The sequence below is a fragment of the Beta vulgaris genome, chromosome 3, assembly GCF_026745355.1.
Source record: "Beta vulgaris subsp. vulgaris cultivar EL10 chromosome 3, EL10.2, whole genome shotgun sequence".
NCBI classification, from domain to species: Eukaryota; Viridiplantae; Streptophyta; class Magnoliopsida; order Caryophyllales; family Amaranthaceae; genus Beta; species Beta vulgaris.
In genome coordinates, this window is record NC_079204.1 from 26099389 (window position 1) to 26123039 (window position 23651).

Below are 23651 nucleotides of genomic sequence, written 5' to 3' on the forward strand. Positions count from 1 at the left end.
GAGATTTGAGGTTTTGAGGTAGATATGTTGTGCATTTGTCATATTTCGCTGGGAAAATCGTGATTCTTGACCCTTTCAAGGTTTCTCCATTCTCATCTCTAATGGCTGTAAGTAGGGATTGTGGATAGTGATATTGGACAAAGGCAAAGATGTGTTTTGGGTTTTTCTGGGATGCTGGTATAGATATGTTTACAATTGCTCCATGGGTTCGAAAGGTTTGTGAGATTTCAAGTATGGTGATTGATGGCTGAAGGTGGTTGATGAAGCATGTTCTGAGGGCTTGAGGTTGTTGGCTTCTGGTTTTCGTCCTCTTGACAGATTTCCATTGATTTTCTTCGTTTCTCTCTTTAGGATCTCTCTCTCTCATCTTCTTTTGTTTCTTTCACATTTATTTTACAACATCCCATGTCATTAATTATTAATTTTATCTTGTAAAAAAATAAAGTTCTACGTAGATTTAAATACATATAAGGAGTTTTGGATAAGGGAAATTAGAGTTTTGTTTTTGAAAAAAAAATCTTAATTATTATATTATGTAAATTATATATAACTTCTACTACGTAATTAATAATATTATAATTTGTGTACCATTGGAGAGCGTTCAAAATGTGCTTCAAAATAAGATCCATTTATAGTATAGTTTTACAGCTTATGTAAATATATTATCTCTCAAAATCTTAGTTTTTCTCAATTGAACAAAAATTTCATTAAGAAACTTTGTCGTTACAAGAAAAATATATGTATTAGAGTTTTTTTTTAAAAAATCTTAGAATATTATAGGGGGGCACTATTTAAGCATGTCATATCATTATTTTATAAAAAAAAATATATAAAAAATAGAATTATGATAAGAACATGGTCGGCTGCACGGGAAAATAGCACAGGGCCCTGTAATTATAAAGGCTCCAACATCTGAAACTTTGAAGCCCAACTTAGTGTTTTTGCTTGTTTAAAAAAAAAAAACACCCCGGCTCTCTCTCATTGGTGATTCTGAAAATTTTACATGCATCTCTCTACTTCTATAATTAATGCCCTTAATTTGGTTGACCTTCGTAATTTAGGCCCCAATATCGGGAACCGAATTGCTTTAATTATGGTGGTTATAAAACTTATTGGTTGATTTTTGTGACTTTTCATCTTCTCGTCTCTCCCATAGTAGTGAATTGTATTCCTTCAATTTCTTCTTCTATTGTTCTACAAAACAGATTTTTAAGTTTGCGTTGAAAAAAACATATTTTAGATTTTAGGGCATGTTTGGCAAAACTAGCGGTTCTAATAACGGTTAGCGATTCTAGTAGTTGTGGCTGTTGGGGGTAGCTGTTGTCTACTAGTACGTAGCTGTTAGTGGTCAGCGATTAAATTAATTGTTTAATTAGAAGTGTTTGGCAAAAGAAGCTGTTAGAATTGTAAAAGACAAAAAATGACATTTATTCTAATATGAAATGAACTAAAACAATTTCATATGTTCGTTCAATAGTTAAATTCAATAATTATTTTTTCAAAAAAGTTACACAAAAAAAAAGTATACGACTTTTAGTTACACAAAAGAAATGTATAAATCTAAGAAAATATTCAACCCTAAAAAAATTTATATTACCAGTTTTAACTAAAATACTTGTAAAATATATTATCTTTAAAATAAATATTTAAATTACATCTCTACTATTGTAAAACAAACATTGAAGTGTCATAAAATAAAACATTTAATAAACAGTAAAAGGAAAAAAAAACAAAAAGCATTGGTTAATAATTCTACCTTATGCTATTATATAGTGTTTATTTGCTAGACCGCTACCTCTAAATCTCAAACGTTACTTGTAGTAACGTTCCACAACCACTACTCATAATCTAGGAGGGGGGATTCGAACCTGTGACCTATTGTTCACAACACCTCAATCTTAACCACTCGGTCAAAACATCCTTGGTTACCGATGAATTATATTTAACTCTCAAATTGCTACCATTCAACCCACCTTTAATTTTTTTCCTTTCCAAATTTGAGGAAAAATAAAATCAAGTGGGTTTTTGTATTACTCTTGTGTCGAAACAACTAGTGCAATACCATGGACACTGTTGTAATCGTTAAAGGTGAAGCTTATGTCGGCGACACTAAGGTGGCTTATTAGCTACTTGCCTGGTGCGTAGTTATTGCTCGCACTCTCGCCCACTTTGTTGTAACGATGGCCTGGTTTTTGACTTTTTGTCCTATAGTTACATGTTTATTGATTCAATGTTTTGTTTGCTACTAGGAATAATATCAAACTAGTTATTAGACTCGGGCATATCCCTAGTAAGAAAAAAGTTTCATTTATTAATATAATACTTTAAGCCATAACAAAATATCCTTCATTATTATTAACTTGAATTTCGGTTAACAGAGGATGAATAGATTTAATTATACTTCCATCTTTTAAAGTCTAACTTTGAATTAAACTAATGGTCATGTTTATTTGATTTTTATTGAAAGGGTAAAATATATTATTTTTTATGGTATAAGTTGAAAACCAGGTGAAAAAAGGAATATTAATTTCTAATTTTTTCATATCAGAAATCTATTCTAATCTGACATGGTTTCTAGCAATTTGATCAAAACATCCAAAGAACCAATCTTTTTTTTCATTATTTTGTTTTGAATAAAAATCATTATGAATATACTCTAATTAAGTCTATTTGTAATTCTTTTCTAATAACATAATAGAGAAAAAGGTAGGTGGTTTCATGGTTGTAGAGGTAGGTGAATTGGAATTGGTAGAAGACTCTCATATTGGTTCAGGTATTGGGTTTTTATAGCGGAATTTTGAAGTTTCTTCAAAATGTAAATTTTTAGAAGCAGACATTTAAGGATTATTATAAGAATCTTCATCATAAGAAGGTCGAACATTTTCATAAGAGGTTGAGAAAATGACAACTCCTCCTTTGCTAGTTTAGGTGACATAAAAAAAAATATCACCAAAATAATTATTCAAACCAACTTCTCACTACCATTTCAAAACAAATAGAAATACTATCTGTCCAACTAGGGTAAAAAAAAATCTCCTGATATTGTTGACATTACATCTAAACTAGGAACATTATCTATAAATAAAAAGGAAACAAAATTTCCCTTCGACATAGTTGCTCCGCATATTAATACTTCAAGTATTCCTATATATCGTCAAAAATCTCTTATTTTACCTGAAAAAACAACTCCTTTAATTACTAAGATTGAAGAAAAATTTATCTAACATAAGTACTTCCAAGTCAACTAATAATAGTAATATTTTGGATAAATATAGTTCAAATAAACTAATCAATTCAGATGATGAAGAAAATGAAATCAATAAAATAAATAATAGTTCTTGGAAAAACGTCTCTAGTAGAATTTATTATACTAGACCTACTCCACCAGATATTCAATATGAAGAAAGACATAAATTCAGAGACTCACAATATTAGAATATTGATGGAAAATCAGAATATGAAATATTAAATGTTCTTTCCGAAATGACTATGGCCATAACTACTTATAGGTCAAGAAATTGTCAAGAACATACCATTATAGATTTTCTCACAACTGGTTTTACTGGTCAATTAAGAAATTGGTGGGACAATAGTATTAATATGGAAACTAAAGTTCAAAGTTTTAATCACGTCAAAATAGAAAATGAACAACAAGTCTTAGATGGAAGCTCGATTCTTATTAATATGAGCTATGCATTTTATTGGTAATCCAAAGGAAGAAATGTCAACAAACCAAGTAGTCCGTACTAATCTTAGGTGTCCTACAGTAGATGATTATCGCTGGTATAAAGATGTATTCCTTAATATTTTTAGACGAGGTGATTGCAATCAATCTTTTTGGAAAGAAAGGTTTATATCTGGTCTTCCATCCCTATTTTCTCAAAGAATATTCCTAAAATTAAGAGAAAGTGCGGGTCAAGATGAAATTCCATATGATAGTATGACTTATGGACACATGTTTTCCTTTGTTAAAAAAGAAGCAATTGCTTTGTGTCAAGAATAAGCAATTCAAAGTAAATATTCATCTGAAAAAAGAGAAAGACGTAGAGAATTAGGAAGTTTTTGTGCTGCATTTGGTCTACCCAAAATTCTTCACCCCTCTGCCATCAATAAAAAGAGGTATAGGGAAAATTTTCGACCAACTAGAAAAATTATTAACAACGACCCATACTATAAAAAAGACCTTTAAGGCACCCACCAGACCACTAAAGAAAATAATAGATTCCAAAAGAGCGATTTATTGTTATAAATGTGGACGAGTAGGTCATAAGCCTAACGAATGTGACTTAAAACAAAAGATTAATGAATTATGTGGTCATGATCCAGACCTTCAACAAAAAATTTTAGCCTTATATTCACTAGAAACTTCCTCAGAACATAATCTTACTGACAATAGTGAAGATAATCTACTTCAAATAAAATCAGATAATGAGTCAACCTCTTGTTGTTTAAACGAGTCAGCCCCGTTTTGCCAAAAAGGATGCTGTAATAATATTTGTTCAATTTCCAAAGATTTATTCTCATAAAATTACTTTTCACTAATGAAAATTAATATTCATTCATATTTACTCATTTAATTATTTCAGATGCAGAAAACTCAACCATCTTCTAGTTCCAAAACCAAAAACCTATCCTTCACACAAAAAAGAAGAATTCATACCCAAGGTATTCAAGATTTACTCAAAAAAACTTTCCCCACCACAAAAGACTTATCAAATAACCTCACTCAAACAGCCAAAACCCATGATTTACCTACAATACATAAAACAATTTCCAAACTTTTCATATTTGAACTAATTATCCAAATATATCAACTTCCAACCGATATGCAGAAATCATCATCAATAAAGTAAAGCAAGAAAACTTCAACACGTGGTATATCAATTTCCTAACATCAGAAAAAATACCCCCCTATAGCATTTGGCGAACATGGGGACGGTCTATATGAATATTTTCATATTACCAAACTGGAGTATTCTTTCTATCCACGAGAGACATTATAAAGACTGATCCATAATTTCAAACATGGAAATATGGCTTGGTAAGGAAATTTTACGAAGTACCAGAACCAGACATAGAATTTTTTCAAGAGTTCACAAAATTCCAACAATATATATTTTCAACAGTATGTTCCCTTCAAAGGAAAGAATTGATATATGAAGAAATCATTTGCGCCAACATAAAAATGGTGAACGACAAGATTAAACCAGCCCACTACTTCATAATCATTAATATAATAAAGCGTGATCTTTATTACAAGGATCCCGCCGTCTTACATCTAACTCAAGCAAGAGCATTTGGGTTTTTCTACATCATTCGCAAAATTGAAGAATTAATCCGAAAAAACGACAAAGACCCAGTTACTTTTATCCATTGCGGAAATACAACAGTTGTTTTTCCTACATGGCTACAAGAGTATTTTATTAATAGTGTTAACCACTCTGAACCATCAAATCCATACTTATATCAACTCAGAGCTGGCAAATTTCTCTCTCAAGAAGGCAAAACACTCTTATTCAAATTATTAGAAAATTGTCTGCAGGGTCTTCCTGCCAAAAATTAAGACATTAAAAAATTAAAAGATCCCGCTAAGTGAATATCACTTAGGAAAAAATAAGGGATATATTTTACTAACATTTTCAATGCATGTACTCCTATGATGACTCCTCAAATACCCGGTATACCACCTAACTATCTGACAAAATTGTATATTCATCACCCAAAGGCACAAAAGGACAATATCACAAGAAGACAAATGAATCATTCTCCAAAATATGCAAAAGTAGCCACGAGCATGAAATGAAGCCAAGGATCCATTTAAGCAAAAATCCAAAAATCAAAGTTATCAGCAAAGGAATAGATACAAAGTTCAAGTTATCAGAGGAACTCAAATGAAAAACTGCTTCTGTTTACAAGTGGCAATACTTATAACTTGTATTTCACAAACAACCAAAAATCATGTACTATAAATAGCTGATTGTATCCTCGTAGAAATCAAGTGTGTTTTCTTCAGTAAAAAATAGAGAGCAAATATTACGAATCAGATACAAAAGCCTCTCGCTCAAAATTAGTTGTTACTCAATCCTTGTGTAAGTTCATTCAAGTTCAATCAAAGTAAGTTGTTATTCATATTTGTGTTTCTTTTTAAGTAATTTCAACATCTGTTCGAACTATTCAAAATATCTGTTCAAATTTTCAAAACTGATTTCATTCAGTTATTAATTCAATAATAAACTATCTTTTCAAAATCAAAATAAATTTCAAAGCTATATTTCCAAAGCTTTTATTAATCCTTTGACGAGATTAATTACCTACCGTCCAGTCCCCCTTTCGCTATATAATTAATCTGAAATACAACTGAGACGGTCCTAAATCCGTCCAGTCCTGGGGTCAATCTTAGTATCACGTCAAAGGATTAATAAAAACTTTGGAAATAAAAGTTTTGAAATTTACTTTGATTTTGAAAAGATAGTTTATTATTGAATTAATAACTGAATGAAATCAGTTTTGAAAATTGGAACAGATGTTTGAATAGTTCGAACAGATGTTGAAAACACTTAAAAAGAAACATAGATATGCATAACAACTTACTTTGATTGAACTTGAATGAACTTACACAAGGATGGAGTAACAACTAATTTTGAGCGAGAGGCTTTTGTATCTGATTAATAATATTTGCTCTATATTTTGTACTGAAGAAAACACACTTGATTTCTACGAGGATACAATCAGCTATTTATAGTACATGATTTTTGGTTGTTTGTGAAATACAAGTGATAATATTGGCGCTTGTAACCAGAAGTAGTTTTCCATTTGAGTTCCTAAAATAACTTGAACTTTGTATCTATTCCTTTGCTGATAACTTTGATTTTTGGATTTTTGCTTAAATGGATCCTTGGCTTCATGTGACTTCATGTGGAAATATGTTTTCATGCTCGTGGCTACTTTTGCATATTTTGGAGAATGATTCATTTGTCTTCTTGTGATATTGTCCTTTTGTGTCTTTGGGCGATGAATATACATTTCATCAGATAGTTAGGTGGTATACCGGATATTTGATGAGTCATCATAAGAGTACCTGCATTGAAAATGTTAGTAAAATATATTCCTTATTTTTGCCTAAGTGATATTCACTTAGCGGGATCTTTTAATTTTTTAATGTCCTAACTTTTGCCAGGAAGATCCTGCGGACAATTTTCTAATAATTTGAATAAGAGTATTTTGCCTTCTTGAGAGAGAAATTTGCCAGCTCTGAGTTGAGATAATATGGATTAATGGTTCAGAGTGGTTAACACTATAATAAAATACTCTTGTAGCCATGTAGGAAAAAAACTGTTGTATTTCCGCAATGGATAAAAGTAACGGGTCTTTGTCGTTTTTTCGGATTAATTCTTCAATTTTGCGGATGATGTAGAAAAACCCAATGCTCTTGCTTGAGTTGGATGTAAGACAGCGGGATCCTTGCAATAAAGATCACACTTTATTATATTAATGAGTATGAAATAGTGGGCTGGTTTAGTCTTGCTGTTCACCATTTCTATGTTGGCGCAAATGATTTTTTCATATATCCATTCTTTCCTTTGAAGGGAACATACTGTTGAAAATATATATTGCTGGAATTTTGTGAACTCTTGAAAAACTGTGTCTGGTTCTGGTACTTCGTAAAATTTCCTTACCAAGCCATATTTCCATAATTTGAAAATATGGATCAGTTTTTAATGTCTCTTGTGGATAGAAAGAATACTGCAGTTTGGTAATATGATAATATTAATATAGACCGTCTCCATGTTCGCCAAATGCTATAGGGGGATATTTTTTCTAATGTTAGGAAATTGATATACCATGTGTTGAATTTTCTTGCTTTACTTTGTTGATGATGATTTCCTGCATATCGGTTGGAAGCTGATATATTTGGATGATTAGTTCATATATGAAAAGTTTGGAAATTGTTTTATGTATTGTAGGTAAAGCAGTGGTTTTGGCTGTTTGAGTGAGGTTATTTGATAAGTCTTTTGGTGGTGGGGAAAGTTTTTTGAGTAAATCTTGAATACCTTGGGTATGAATTCTTCTTTTTTGTGTGAGGTATAGGTTTTTGGTTTTGGAACTGGAAGATGGTTGAGTTTTCTGCATCTGAAATAATTAAATGAGTAAATATGAATAAAATTAATTTTGATTAATGAAAATAATTTTTTAGAATAAATCTTTTGAAATTAACAAATATTATTACACATCCTTTTTGCAAAACGGGGCTGACTCTTTTAACAACAAGAGGTTGACTCATTATCTGATTTTATTTGAGTAGATTATCTTCACTATGTCAGTAAGATTATGTTCTGAGGAAGTTTCTAGTGAATATAAGGCTAAAATTTTTTGTTGAAGGTCTGGATCATGACCACATAATTCATTAATCTTTTGTTTAAGTCACATTCGTTAGCCTTATGACCTACTCGTCCACATTTATAACAATAAATCGGTCTTTTGGAATCTATAATTTTCTTTGGTGGTCTGGTGGGTGCCTTAAAGGTCTTTTTTATAATATGGGTCGTTAATAATTTTTCTAGTTGGTCGAAAATTTTCCCTATATTCTTTTTATTGATGGCAGAGGGAGGTTGAATTTTGGGTAAACCAAATGCATCACATAAACTTCCTAATTCTCTACGTCTTTCTCTTTTTTCAGATGAATATTTACTTTGAATTGTTAATTCTGACACAAAGCAATTGCTTCTTTTTTAACAAAGGAAAAATTGTCCCATAAGTCATACTATCATATGGAATTTTTCTTGACCCGCACTTTCTCTTAGTTTTAGGAATAGTCTTTGAGAAAATAGGGATGGAAGACCAGATATAAACCTTTCTTTCCAAAAATGATTGCAATCACCTCGTCTAAAAATATTACTAAGGAATACATCTTTATACCATCGATAATCATCTATGTAGGACACCTAAGATTAGTAAGGACTACTTGGTTTGTTGACATTTCCTCCTTTGGATTACCAATAAAATGCATAGCAATCATATTAATAAGAATCGAGCTTCCATCTAAGGCTTGTTGTTCATTTTCTATTTTAACGTGATTAAAAATTTGAACTTTAGTTTCCATATTAATACTATTGTCCCACCAATTTCTTAATTGACCAGTAAAACAGTTGTGAGAAAATCTATAATGTATGTTCTTGACAATTTCTTGACCTATAAGTAGTTATGGCCATAGTCATTTCGGAAAGAACATTTAATATTTCATAATCTAATTTTCCATCAATATTCCATTCATAAACTGCAGTTCCATCATATTTTGAGTCTATGAATTTATGTCTTTCTTCATATTGAATATCTGGTGGAGTAGGTCTAGTATAATAATTTCTGCTACAGACGTTTTTCCAAGAACTATTATTTATTTTATTGATTTCATTTTCTTCATCATCTGAATTGATTAGTTTATTTGAACTATATTTATCCAAAACATTAATATTATTAGTGGACTTGGAAGTACTTAGGTTAGATAATTTTTCTTCAATCTTACTAATTATAGGAATACTTGAAGTATTAATATACGGAGCAGCTATGTCGAAAGGAAATTTTGTTTCCTTTTTATTTATAGATAATGTTCCTAGTTTAGATGTAATGTCATCAATATCAGGAAATTTTTTTGACTCTAGTTGCATATATAGTATTTCTATTTGTTTTGAAATCGTAGTGAGATGTTGGTTTGAATAATTATTTTGGTGATATATTTTTTTTATGTCACCTAAAATAGCAGAGGAGGAGTTGTCATTTTCTCTACCACTTTTAAAAGGAGCCATAAAAAAAGATCCTTCATTATTATTAACTTGAATTTCGGTTAACACAGAATGAACAGATTTAATTATACTTCCATCTTTTAAAGTCCAACTTTGAATTAAACTACTGGTCATGTTTATTTGATTTTTATTGAAAGGTATAAATACATTATTTTTTTGGTATAAGTTGAAAACCAGGTGAAAAAAGGAATATTAATTTCTAATTTTTTCATATCAGAAATCATTCTATCTGACATGTTTTCTTGCAATTTGATCAAAACATCCAAAGAACCAATCTTTTTTAGCATTATTTTGTTTTGAATAAAAATCATTATGAATATACTCTAATTAAGTCTATTTGAAATTCTTTTTTAATAACATTAATAGAGGAAAAGGTAGGTGGTTTCAGGTGAGAAGTAGGTGAATTGAATTAGTAGAAGATTCTCCTACTGTTCAGGTATTGGGTTTTTGTAGCGGAATTTTGAAGTTTCTTCAAAATGTAAATTTTTAGAAGCAGACATTTGAAGATTATTATAAGAATTTTCTTCATATGAAGGTCGAGCATTTTCATAAGAGGTTGATGGTCTAGCCTTTTCATAATTAGTACCTAACTGACCATCAGGTTCTTCTATAATTTGATCAATTTTCTTTTGACTAATATTTCTAGGAGGAGGATTATAATGAATTCAAAATTGTTCAGGAATAGTAATTTCATTCCATTTTAATGTTTTAGGAGTAAAAGTAGCTGCACTTTCAGTTTCAACTTTTAAGAGTATAGTTTCATCTATAGTGGGATGAAGTAAACATTTTGGATTTAGTTGAGAAGATAGAAGTCTAAAATAGACATGGTAAATTAATACGAATTTTTTAACATAATTCCTAAATTGTACTGTTGAATTATTTGAAAGATGGACATCTAGAACTAAAGTGTCTAGTATCCATGGATTGGTTTTAGTCTACTGTAAAGTTTGGACGACAACAATTAAAGTAGATTGGACCATTACAAATATTAGTTTGAATCATAGCTAAAAGGAAATCTTTATAGCCAACTAAGCGATTATCTCTTAGAGCTATATATATTGGACAATCAAGACCTTCTCTAGATAGGGGTTTTAAGGTTATTTGTTTCATACCAGAATGAATATATCTATATGTTTTTAAGTATTTATCTATAGATGTCTTATTAAGTAATTTAATACTTTGAAATTCTTGATTTAAATTTGTAGTTTCCTCGTGATGCTTAATAGAAAAAGCTGTCTTAAAGTCAAGTTTTCTTATTTGATAAATTATGTCGATATGTTTCCTAGGTATAGTCCAGTTTTGAAAATTAATCGGAAAAGATATTTCTTTATTTTGTACTATGTTTGAGTTATCACTATCATGTGAAAATAATTTCCTAACAAAAGTAGCCATGATCATATAGTAATAAAATTTAGTGCATGTAGCAGATAAGTAAATGCATATAAATGGGACCAACGGGACCACCATTACCGGAACCACCTTTTCTCCTCTTAACGGCTGACCAACGAATATATATAACAAAGATTGACCAACGTCTGACCAACACTTAGTGAAAATTCTTAACTACTAAACCCACAAAATTATATATTATATGATGTAGATAGCTTTTAGTGGAAAATACTAACACTAGATAGTTGAACTAAACTTAATACATACAAAGATAATAGGTTTTCTTTTAAATAATCAAAACATAAACTATTCTAATATAATAGAGAATTTTGTCATGGAATTGAAATAACTTGCATGTTCACGTAGGAAATGAGTGGTGTACATCAAAATCAGTAAGAAACGAAATCACAAAAAGACGAAATAGCAACCCATCTTAATTTTAACACTATTAGTAGTACTATTATGAGTAATTAGACTATTTTAGACTTAATATCGGCAGATCCTATCCCCCGACAATTTTTTGGCTCGGATACCAAGATTGACCCCAGGACTGGACAGGTTTAGGACCATCTCGGTTGTATTTCAGATTAATTATATAGCGAAAGGGAGACTGGACGGTAGGTAATTAATCTGAAATACAACCAAGACGGTCCTAAATCCGTCTAGTCCTGGGGTCAATCTTGGTATCCGAGCCAAAAAATCGCCGGGGGGGGGGGGGGGGGTAGGATCTACCGATAAATAACACTAAATACAATTTAGTCTAGTGGCTAATTAAGAATTTAGTATATGTACTTGAGGTATCGGGATCAAATCCTACTACGCAATTTCTAAAAAAAAATTATTGTACATGGATTACATGAACTAAAGCTCCCTAGGGAGAGCGTTATTTGACACAATTTCTTGCTTATACACGCCTTTTAATATATTTGTGTAGATTATGTTATCAGTTTATTTAATGTGATATTATTGGATCAGTTAGTTATATGACTGAGTTTGTTTCCAACATAGCAATGTAATTTTCAAACAGTAGGTTCATATTGCATTTATCGATATTCATATATGCATTGTTTCTCTGGTAAATTTTTCGTGAAAATTGTTCATATTTGTGATCTTTCTCTTAATAAATTTCACTGATTATGATTTTTGGATGGCTAGTTATAAATATCTAACTAGTTATGAGGTCCGGGCTATGCTCCGGATAAGAAACAATTTCATTTATTAATATAATACTTTATGATAATAATAGCACTAAATACAACTTAGCCTAGTGGTTAGAACTTTAGTATATGTACTTGAGGTCTCGGGATCAAATCTTATATCATGCAATTTCTTAATTTTTTTATTGTACATGAATTACATGAACTAAAACTCCCTAAGGAGAGTGCCATGTGACACAGTTTCTTATTTTCGCATGTCGTGTAATATATTTGTATAGATTGATGATTTTCGATCAATAATGTTAAGGATTGTGCTATTTTAAAGGTTACATAATTAGTTGTAGTATGGAGTATATGTTGAAAAAAATTAGTTGTCAGTTGTATTAGAAATTTATCAATTAAAAAAGTTATTTAGTTCAAGAAATGTTCATCCTCAATTAATTGAGTAACAGTAAACAAATAAAAACATATAATAATTTATTCTATTTGATTCAACTTTTTCAAGGGCCTTATTTTAGAATTTGTATAGGGTTTTCAAAATGTTTGAGATGGCTCTGGATAAGAATATAGGAGTTTTCGACTTATTAAAAGAAATTAGAGTTTGATTTTCAATAAATTATCTAAAAATCAATAAAACAATTAAGTATAATTTTTGCTACATAAAGGATGAACTTTTTAGGAGCATAGGGAGCTGCTTAAGATTTGGAAGCCATATAACGCGCCACGTAGGATTGCTTTGTCATTAATTTTTTTTTTACAAAAATAGAGTTCTACATAGATTTAAATACATATAAGAGTTCTAAATAAACTAAAATTAGAGTTCGGTTTCGAATGAACCTAAATAATTATAATATGTAAATTGTGTGTAACATTTGCTACGTAATTCGGAATATTATAATTAGTGTTCCATGCTATAATATTTAGTTGAACATTAAACAATATATAATTTATATCACAATAACAAATCTAGAAATTAAAGTATGTTGACAAATACTTTATGTCTTTTCTTACTAACAATTGGCTTAGCCATGGTTTGAAGAGAACTAGCAATTTATGCACGCGATGCATGCTCTAATTATTTTCTTTGTTGGTTACTGTTTCGCACTAAATCCTTTGAAATTTTCTTTCCAAGTCAATTTTCAATAGCATTTGAATAACTTCAGTTCTTCTTGATTGTGCTATTTCTGAGAAAATAATTTGAAAATTAATGAAGCATGTATAATGCATAAAGCAATTAGAAATTATATATCACTAACCTTTTGTTTGTTTCAACATGAAGTTGGAGTTGAAACTATGTAATGGTTCAATGTTACTTTAGATAAAGAATCTTATCTTATTGATAAAAAAAAATATAAGTTTCTAAATACATTATAAATCATATCAAGTTTTTACATACTACATTATTGTCGATAAAGTATTTCAATAACACACTTCTAATTTTGTTTATGGACTTTTCTAGTCAATGTATAATCATATGTATGTGTCATTTTAAATTTATGGTAAATTTCCTTGTGTAAAATTATTTTCTCAATTTTATGATGATTGTGATAACTTTGAATTGTTTGGGAATTTCCTTTTCTAAAATAATTTTGTCAATTTTCTGTTGATATGCTTTAATTGTTCTGACTTTGAGTTGTTTAAAGTTTAACCTTAAAATATAATTTATTTAACAGGGCTAAAAATGTAATTTAAGATGGAGACACCGTTGCTCCCCTCTTCCCTTATAGTATAGAAATTAAAAAAAAAAAGGTAATTTAGCATAGAGTGGTTGACTAGAGTAGAGGATAAGCAAATCTTTAATAAAGTACAAGTAACTTTATGAGGCAATTTGATTAACATAAAGTAAAACCGATGTTGTCAACTATAGTTGTTTTTTTCTTACCAAAAGTGGAATGGTACCAATAAATGAAACTACAATTGTTGCAATAGAAAAAGAATTAAGGAAGTATATAAATACAATGGTGTTGAAAATCTCAATTCACAGAAACAAAAAATCAATAATGTTAACAAAAAATTTACGAAAAATCAAAATGACAACTTGTGCAACGCACGGGTTTCAAAACTAGTCTCATTATAATTGAATAGAGCTTGAGATTTGCATAATAATAATAATCATTAATTAAGAATATAATCATATTACTATAAAATATGCCTCAATGAATATATGATTTATTTATTTTATTATCACACAATTATGACGTGAATATAATTCTACGACATTAAAAAAAACTGTGTATCACACGGGATTCAAAATATAGTTGTTATATATAACTACTTTTTCTTTCTAGTATCAGCGAATGTGGACCCAAAATTAAGAGAGAATTTTGTATTATCTTTGGTATTTTCCCAAATTCCATACAAAAACAACACAAAGAAGCGCAGAACATACATGAAATCAACCTCGTATTACATACTCCATCTGTTTCCTAAAGATTTTCCTTCTTTCCGTTTAAGTGAGTTCTCAAAATATCTTCCCTCTTTTACTTTATTTCTTATTTGGATTTTTTCCCTTTTTACCCTCTCATGTCCCTGTCATATGGTCCACCATTACATTATTAATTCAATTTACTCCCTTTCTCTCTCCTACTTTAACCTCTTTTTATTTGTTTATTTATCTTAACCATTTTCTCTCTCCTACTTTACTGACCCCACACCCCACACAAATTAATTCTCATTGGTATCTGTAGTAACAGTAACAAAGAAGAACTTTAGGAAACGGAAGTAGTAGTACATTATTCTCCTTTTTTCTTAATCCATTCTAGATTAAAATCTTTCCTAGCATCTCAAATTTAAAGTTGCGTGTGCGCAGGTATATTACTAAGTATTCAAACGACAACTATCATCTAACATATGCTACTGTGAAGGTAAGAGACGCTTTTTTCATATGTGTATTACTCCCTTCGTCCCAATTTATATGCTACAAGCACTTTTTCACAAAGACCAAGGAGGGAGTGGGGATCATTGACATAAATGGAATTAACAAAAAAGCAAATAGGTAAATTGTGGGACCTATGTATTATATATGGAAACATTTACAAAATCAAGAAGGGAGTGATCGCAAATTTGTCAATAAAGTGTGGGACCTATGTACTATATATGGAAATATTTGCAAATGTAGCAAATAAATTGAGACACCCCTAAATGGCAAAATGTAGCAAATAAATTGGGACGGAGGGAGTATTTGGTTTGAATGAATAACATAGGTTTGTATGTATTCGTAAACATGCAGGGAGCAGGCCATACTGCTCCAGAGTATAAGCGCGCAGAATGCTTCACTATGCTCACGAAATGGTTTGCCATGCATCCTCGTTAGTACGTATGCGCGTGAGAACTAAAGATTATGGGGATCATATTGTAGGTCATTAATTAGTAGATCAGCAACTACAATATGAAATGATTTCGACATGAAAACTATTTAGCGATGTCGTTAATGTCGTGGTCCATAGAGTTGTAGTTTATATATGCTTAAAGTTGACCGTTTAAAAACCAACTAATAGTTCTAAGTGTGTGGCACAACACTGTTATAGTGTTATTTATTTTATGCTTCCTTCGTTTCAAAATATTTGACATGGTTTAATTTTTTCACTATTCACACACTTTTATTTGATTGTATTTATGAATTTTATGTAAGGCAAAATATAATGTTAGACTCGTCTCGATATATATAATTTCATAATATCAACTTTTCATAATTTATACTTACATAGAATTAAACGTATTAATGTTTAAATATGCATTGACAAGTATAACGAGAGAAGTATGTCAAGTATATATTGAAACACAGGAAGTATATATTATTTCACCTATGTGTTAGGATGAAGGGATTGGAGGGGAAGGAAAGGAAAGAGGGGAATTAGAATTTTCCTTCTCTTTGATATGTTAGAACCTTCGAATATTGGAAATATCTGGAATGAACATGCTAGCACACTCATCCTCTTCACTCAGTCCAAGTCCAACTACTGTATTTGGGTTATGGACGATTTACTTTAAGGGTACTAGCAAAGTAAAATAAAAATATGACATGAAGGGAAAGGAAGAGAAGAGAAAAAGACATGAAAGGTTTCACTCATAAGTTACTTACTTCAATGGTCAAGATTATCCCCCAAGGAGGGTTGTCGACTGAACTTACGTCTTAACATGAGACCTCTCGACTCTTGAGATGGCACTTAATATACCAAAAATATTTTTCACTAAACAAAGGTTAGTGTTTATATTTCTAAATTATCAAATCACCAATCGCCTTTTACAATTTGTGAGAAAAAATCAACTTAATAATTTAAGAATTGTCTATCAATGATCATTTTGGTCATATATTTGAATTTGGAATCTATTGATCGTACAAGGAAAGAGAAAAAACATCAAAGTCTCGTTTATGCATCGGCAAAATCCAAGAACATACCTAGAATCACTTTTTTCCACTCGTTCCTATGAGGAAGAAGTAGCAATTCCTTTGGCAGGAACAGGTGTTGCTTCTTCTTCCCCCTCAACTGATTCGGGAATTTCTTCTTCATCATCTTCCACAATTAGTTTCCTTCTTCGAATACTTCTCCCCGGTGACTCCAATTTTTGTTTCTTTACCTCCATATGTGTTTAATTTCTTGAAGATTTTAGATTTCTAGGGTTTTGGATGGAGAAGAGGGATTTTCTATTTGTGAGGTTTTGAGAGATTTTGCTTTAGGAAAAAGGTGAATTGAGAGAGGTTTTTGCCATTTGATAATGAAAGATCAAGGTTTTATCTGGTGTGAAGAGGTGGGTTGAGGATGAAAAATGTTGAAGATGAAGCAATTGAAGGAATACGATTTTGGAAAGGAAGAAAGAAAATGAAAGAAGATGCATGTAACAGTATTCGAAGGGTCACACACGGAAAATTAAAAAGATAAATAAAAATAAAAGAAAAGAAAAAAATAAAGATGAATCAAGATTTAAGAGATCTGATTCCTAATTTTTTTTTTTTATGGACTTTTAATTTATGAAAAGAAAAGAAAATTAAGGAACTTGTGTTGTATGAATAACATTTGCTTATTATCAACATTTCATCATATCATACATGTTTCTATCACTTAGGAACAGTAAGGGGAGTATTATGTGACACTTGTGAGTGACTTTATTCCTGTTACTACAAGTTTATGTTTTCAACATTTCGATTTGCAATGGTCTTAAGTATTCAATCACAGTCACTTAAAATCACATAGAGTAAGTCAAATCAATTCAGACATGGGGGATTGTAAATTTGTAATAGGAAGAATTACTTAAGTTTTATTAAACCTAACTCAATCCTTAATTTTTATATCTATCTCTTTGTAGAGGCTTGGTTAGTATATCATCAATCTGATTTTCAGTTTGACAAAACTCAAGTTTAATCAAACCTTTTTCCACATTTTCATTTAGAAAGTGATGTCTCTGATATGTATATGTTTGACTCTTGAATGATGCACTAGATCTTTTGAAATACTAATGGCACTTGTATTATCACAATAAATAGGAGCACAATTAAAGTTTATCCCATAGTCACAAAGTTGCTGTGTTATCCAAAGCATTTGTGAGCAACATGCAGTATCTACATATTCTGCTTCAGCTGTGGATAAAGCAAATGAGTATTGGTTCTTGGTGCTCCAAGAAACTAAACTATGACTAAGAAATTGAACCATACATGAGGTGCTTTTCCTATTTACAAGATCTCCAACATAGTCAGCATCAAAATATCCTCTTAACTCAAATGTATCACTTCTTGGATAGAAAGGTATTAAGATCATATGTTCCTTTAAGATATCTAAGAATTCTTTTCACAGTAGTTAAGTGAGACTCCTTGGGATTTGCTTGAAATCTAGCACACAAACCAACACTAAATGTCTGGACGACTAGCAGTTAGTTACAAAAGGGAACCAATCATGCCTCTATATCTTGTTTGATCACACTTGTTACTATGAAATCTTCATCTTATCTAATTCAAGTTTCAATAGGAGTGTGATTGATATTTGAATTTTAGAGCCTATATTTTTTCAGCAGTTCCTTTATGTATTTTTGTTGGTGAATAATTATTCCTTTTTTAGTTAACCCAAAAAAGAAATTCAACTCACTTATCATACTCATTTCAAATTCATTACTCGTGAGGTTTGAGAATTCTTTGCATAATGACTCATTAATTGCTCCAAATATAATGTCATCAACATATAATTGAACAAGAAGTATATTAGTTCCTTTCGATTTTATAAACAAAGTTTTATCAACTTTTCCTCTTTTGAAATTGTTTTCTAAAAGGAACTTAGATAATATCTCATACCGGTCATGACCTAGGCGCCTACTTTAACCCATAAAGGGCTTTGTCAAGCTTGTATACATGATTTGGAAAATCATTATTTTCGAATCGAGAGGGTTTTTCAACATATACATCTTCATTAAAAAACACACATTTGACATCCATTTGATACAATTTAAATCTCATACATGCAACAAATGCAATTATTATTCTAATGGCTTCAAGTTTAGCAACAGGAGGAAAGGATTCTTCATAGTAAAATTCTTTCTTGTTGATTATAACCTTTTACTACAAGTCTAGCTTTGTTCCTTATAATTGCATGCTCATCTAGTTTGTTCTTAAACACCCATTTTAATCCAATCATATTTTTGTTGTTTACAGGACGGAACTAGATGACATACCTTGTTTCTTTAAAATTCATTTAATTCATCTTACATATATAGCAGTGATCCAATCAAAATCAGTTAAGACTTCTTCATGATTTCTTGGTTCCATCATTGATAGGAACGCACAAAAATTCCTTATCTGATATCGAGTTTACGTACCTTTGGATGTGTCACTTACTATGAGTTCCACTGGATGTGATTTTTTATGTCTCCAAGGTTTTTGGTTGAAATTCTCTTACAGGAACAGGTTTTTCCTCTTGAATTTCTTGAGAGGATGAGGAGCCTTTATTCGTTTGTTCCTCTTTCAACCATTGTTAAATTAGTTCATTCAACATTTATATTCTTATTAGGAACAAGAACAACTCCATCTCCTTGAGGAACAAGAACAACATTATTATGAAAGTTTTCATCTTCTTTGTTCCTTTCCTCTTTTATTCCTTCTTCTTCCTCCATCGAATCTGCATCTTTTTCATTTGGTCGAACCAAGCCTATTTCAAAGTCATCAATCTGCTTGCTTGGATTAAAATTGTCAGATTCATCAAAAATTATATGTAGACTTTCTTCGACACACATAATTCTTTTATTATAAATTCTATAAGCCTTACTATGTGATGAATATCCTAGAATTATTGCTTCATCATTCCTTGCATCAAATTTTCCAAGATTATCTTTCTCATTATTATGAACATAACATGTACAATTAAATGTTCTAAAATTTGTAAATATTGGGTTTCTTACCAAAATAAAGCTCATAAGAAGTTTTGTTAATGATATATCTCATCATGGCACGATTTAATATATGACAAGCAGTGTTAACAACATCAATAATCCAAAAGTTTCTTGGAAGTTGACTAGCTATTAACATAGTCCTATCCATTTCCTCTATAGTTTTTTTTCCCTCTCTACAACACCAATTTGTTGTGGTGTCCTAAGAGTAAGAAAATTATGATCTAAGCCATGATCTCTACTTAAATCATCAAATTTGTAATTCAGATTCCATACCATGATCAGATCTAATATGCATTAATTTGTGACCACCCAAATTTTGAACTCTCTTTGCAAAGACAAAGAACTCATTATAAGTCTCATCTTTAGTAGAGAGAAAAATAACCCGCGTGTATCTTGAATAGTCATCAATAATAACTAGCACATACCTCTTACCACTTCTGCTTTGAATCCTCATAGGGCCACACAAATCCATGTGAATTAATTCCAATGATTTTGTGGTGCTCACAATAGTTTTACATTTGAAAGAGGATCTAATAGACTTCCCTTTGACACACGCATCACGAACTTGATCAATATGAAATTTTATAGATGGTAATCCCAAAACAAGATCTTTTGATCGAAGTTTGTCAAGTAATGAAAACCTAGCATGTCCTAGACGCTTATGCCATAATAGAGGATCATCTTCAATAATACTAAGACATGTCAAATTGTTTTTAGGAACAAGATCAAGATCCATAATATATGTGTTTCATTTCCTTGTTCCTTTCAAGATGGCATTCTTAGAGCTATTATTAAAGATCAAGAATTTTTCAATATTAAATTTAACAATATTTCCCTTGTCACATAATTGAGGAATACTTAAAAGATTATGCTCTAAATCTTCAACTAGAAAAATAATAGAATAGGATGCTAACTTACCAACCTTATCCATGGCAACTATGTTACCTTTAATGTTGTCAGTAAATGTTACACTTCCACCTTCATAGGTTGAGAATGAGACAAATTTAGATGTGTCTCCTGTCATATCAAGATACCAACTGTTGTTCCCCCTCACTCTAACCTGCAAAAATCAACTAGTTGTTAGTTGTGGGAACCCCTTCTTTCACGGGTTCATGTTCTTGACTAGCATTAGTTTTTGCAACCCATTTCTTAGTTTCACATTCTTGCCAATCATTCCAGTTCTTAGTTTACATTGAGTTAGGTAATGACCTATCTTTCTACAGTACATGCAAATTTTGTCACTTTGGTATCTGATTTTTTACTGTCTTAATTAACGGTTTGAATCCCACGGAAGTCTCTCATTGGACTATGAGTTTTACAAAACTTTGAAGTCATCATCCTATTATATCTGAATAGGGACAGATTTATTTAATAAATCATTTTAAAATCAATTTTTAGGAAATATCATTTAAAACGATGAAGACTTCATATGGATAAGGCTTTTTTTAAAAAAAAAATGGGTCTCTCATACCATGAGATAGGGTTCGGGGTTTAGGTTAAGAGGTGCGAACATCTGGAACTTGTATCCTCCTCCGTTCTACAGAACGGATTCTTACTAAATGTGTTATTTTCCAATTTAAAGTAATCATGGCTATTAAAAATAAAATAAAATCACATAATTCGCACATATACACATCAACCATTTTATTTAGGACCAATATATCATTTGTACATGGTAGGTTTGAGCACCGAAGTTGCACTACGTACCAATCATTACGGGATTGGAATCCACTCATGGATCAAAACCATCATAGTCCGATCTCATGTCTCACCTTAAATGGCCAATTCCATTGAGGAAAGAAAACAGAAGAATAGATTATGAATAATTCACCTTTAGAATCAAACAAATCTATTAGGAATAAGGTAATCACTTCAATTAGTGATTGAAATGGTATTAAGATAATCAATTTAATTAGTGATTAAATATGAGGAGGATCAAGATAATCACCTTAATTGGTGATTAAAAATTAAAGGTTAAAATAATCACCTTAATTAGTGATTATTCAAGGCTTAAGATAATCACTCTAAGATATTAGTAATTAAAAATGAAGGTTAAGATAATCATCCTAATTAGTGATATTCAAGGCTTCAAATAATCACTATAATTAGTGATTAAAAAAGGAGGTTAAGATAATCACCCTAATTAGTGATTATTCAAGGCTTAAGATGATCACTCTAAATAGTGACTACATGAGAAAAATAATAGCCATAATTAACGATTATTAAGGTTTGAGATAATCACTCTAATTAGTGATTAAATAATCACCCTAATTAACGATTAAGGTTTAAGATAATCACTCTAATTAGTGATTAAATGAGAAAAATAATCGCCCTAATTAACTATTATTAAGGTTTAAGATAATTACTGTAATTAGTGATTAAATATGAAATGGGTTAATTTAATCATCTTAATTAGTGATTAACCAAGATTTTAAGATAATCACTCTAATTAGTGATTAAATATGATGAAAGATTAAGCTAATCAACTTAATTGGGGATCAACCAAGGTTGATAATAATTACCTTAATTAGTGATTAAACGAGGAGTTTGAGTTAATCACTCTAATTAGCGATTAATCGAGGATTGAAATAACCACCTTAATTAGTGATCACATATACGATTTTCAAGAGGTCTTAGAGGTTCTCTTCCTAATTAAAGCGTTGGATAAATAATCTTAATTGAATATTATTAAGTCATTTGGAGAGAAATGATCAATTTGAGATCGAATTTGGAGATTTGTGTTTGGCTAATTGGAATTTGGCCTTTTAAAGTGAGAGACGTGAAACGGCCGAAAACCAATTTGGAGATCTTAATAACCAATCTAATTATGTCAACTTATATGATTAATCCATTTGAAGATGGAGAACAAATTTAAAAAGTAAGATGGATCATCATATAATTTAACTGACTTAGATTTGCAATTTTTTCTCTTAATTGAGATTGGTTCATTTAATTCATATAATATGATATATCGGCCTAGCATGCAATATTTTTAACACGGGTTGTGTAACAGCCCGCTTTTCCGAGCTGCTAGCGAAACACACTCAACAACCATAAACTAAAATTAACTCTTAAATAAATTAACTCGCAATGGAAGAATATCCTTAAATACATAAATAACTCGACTAATATTCCCAAATATTATATACAACGAATTATAAATAACTATTCTCAAATCTGCCATCTAAAATACAACTCAATCCAAATCCAAAACACATCTTTATCTTGCTCCACTTCCAATTCCAAGATCACAACACCAAACCTGCAAATTCAAGGAAGAAATACAAAACAAACAAAATTCCAAAATGAGTAGAAAACTCGTAACCTTTACTTCAACCCGTTATAAATATTTTATTTATCAAACCATTTTCATCTCGTTACATCGCTGGCATAGCTCACTCTCTTAAACAAATCAGTGGCAAGTACAGGCTTTCGACAAACGCTGCCTGCAAGGTTCGTTATGGAGCCCAGCAACACTTCCCCTCAAGGTTTGTTATGGAGCGTAGCCGACCATATCAGGTCAAAAGAAGTAACCGTCCTCCACCCATACCTTGCCCACTTTCTATTTTCAGTTCATAAACTAAGCTAGCAAAACAGTTGCGTATTCATAATCAATCAATGACATTTATCATCACATTCATATCTATGGCCATAGTACGAACTTACGTATAAACAACATAGATCCACACAGAAGGGCATGAGTATATTATTTTACTGAACATAAAATTTACCTCATAAGCAATCCAATTCCAACAACACAATCTCCTTCATAATCCCGAATGATACTTTACTCCAAAATCATCCTCTAAGAATCACCTCACAACAATAACGATAATCAATGACCAAACTTAGACTAATCTAAACTAGAAAACACAATCATAATCAATTCCCAATATAGAAATCCTTACAACCATAATTCCAAACTCTTAATCCTAAA

At 30.7% G+C, this 23651-nt stretch overlaps 1 protein-coding gene across 6 annotated transcripts in view; it reads left to right on the forward strand.

Annotated features, from left to right (window-relative positions):
• LOC104906871 (serine carboxypeptidase-like 13) overlaps positions 1-19215 on the forward strand; it is a 94792-nt gene extending 75577 nt beyond the window's left edge. For 5 of the 6 annotated variants that reach the window (XM_048641321.2, XM_048641322.2, XM_048641320.2 and 2 more), the window contains 2 exons: positions 15153-15207; positions 15573-15966. In XM_048641321.2, the coding sequence (XP_048497278.1) occupies positions 15153-15207; positions 15573-15656 (139 nt within the window). In that variant the 3' untranslated portion in view covers positions 15657-15966. Of the gene's footprint in view, positions 1-15152; positions 15208-15572; positions 15967-18980 lie in introns of those variants that run through there. The other variant, XM_057393680.1, reaches the window with a different exon arrangement.
• Positions 19216-23651: the final 4436 nt, after the last annotated feature.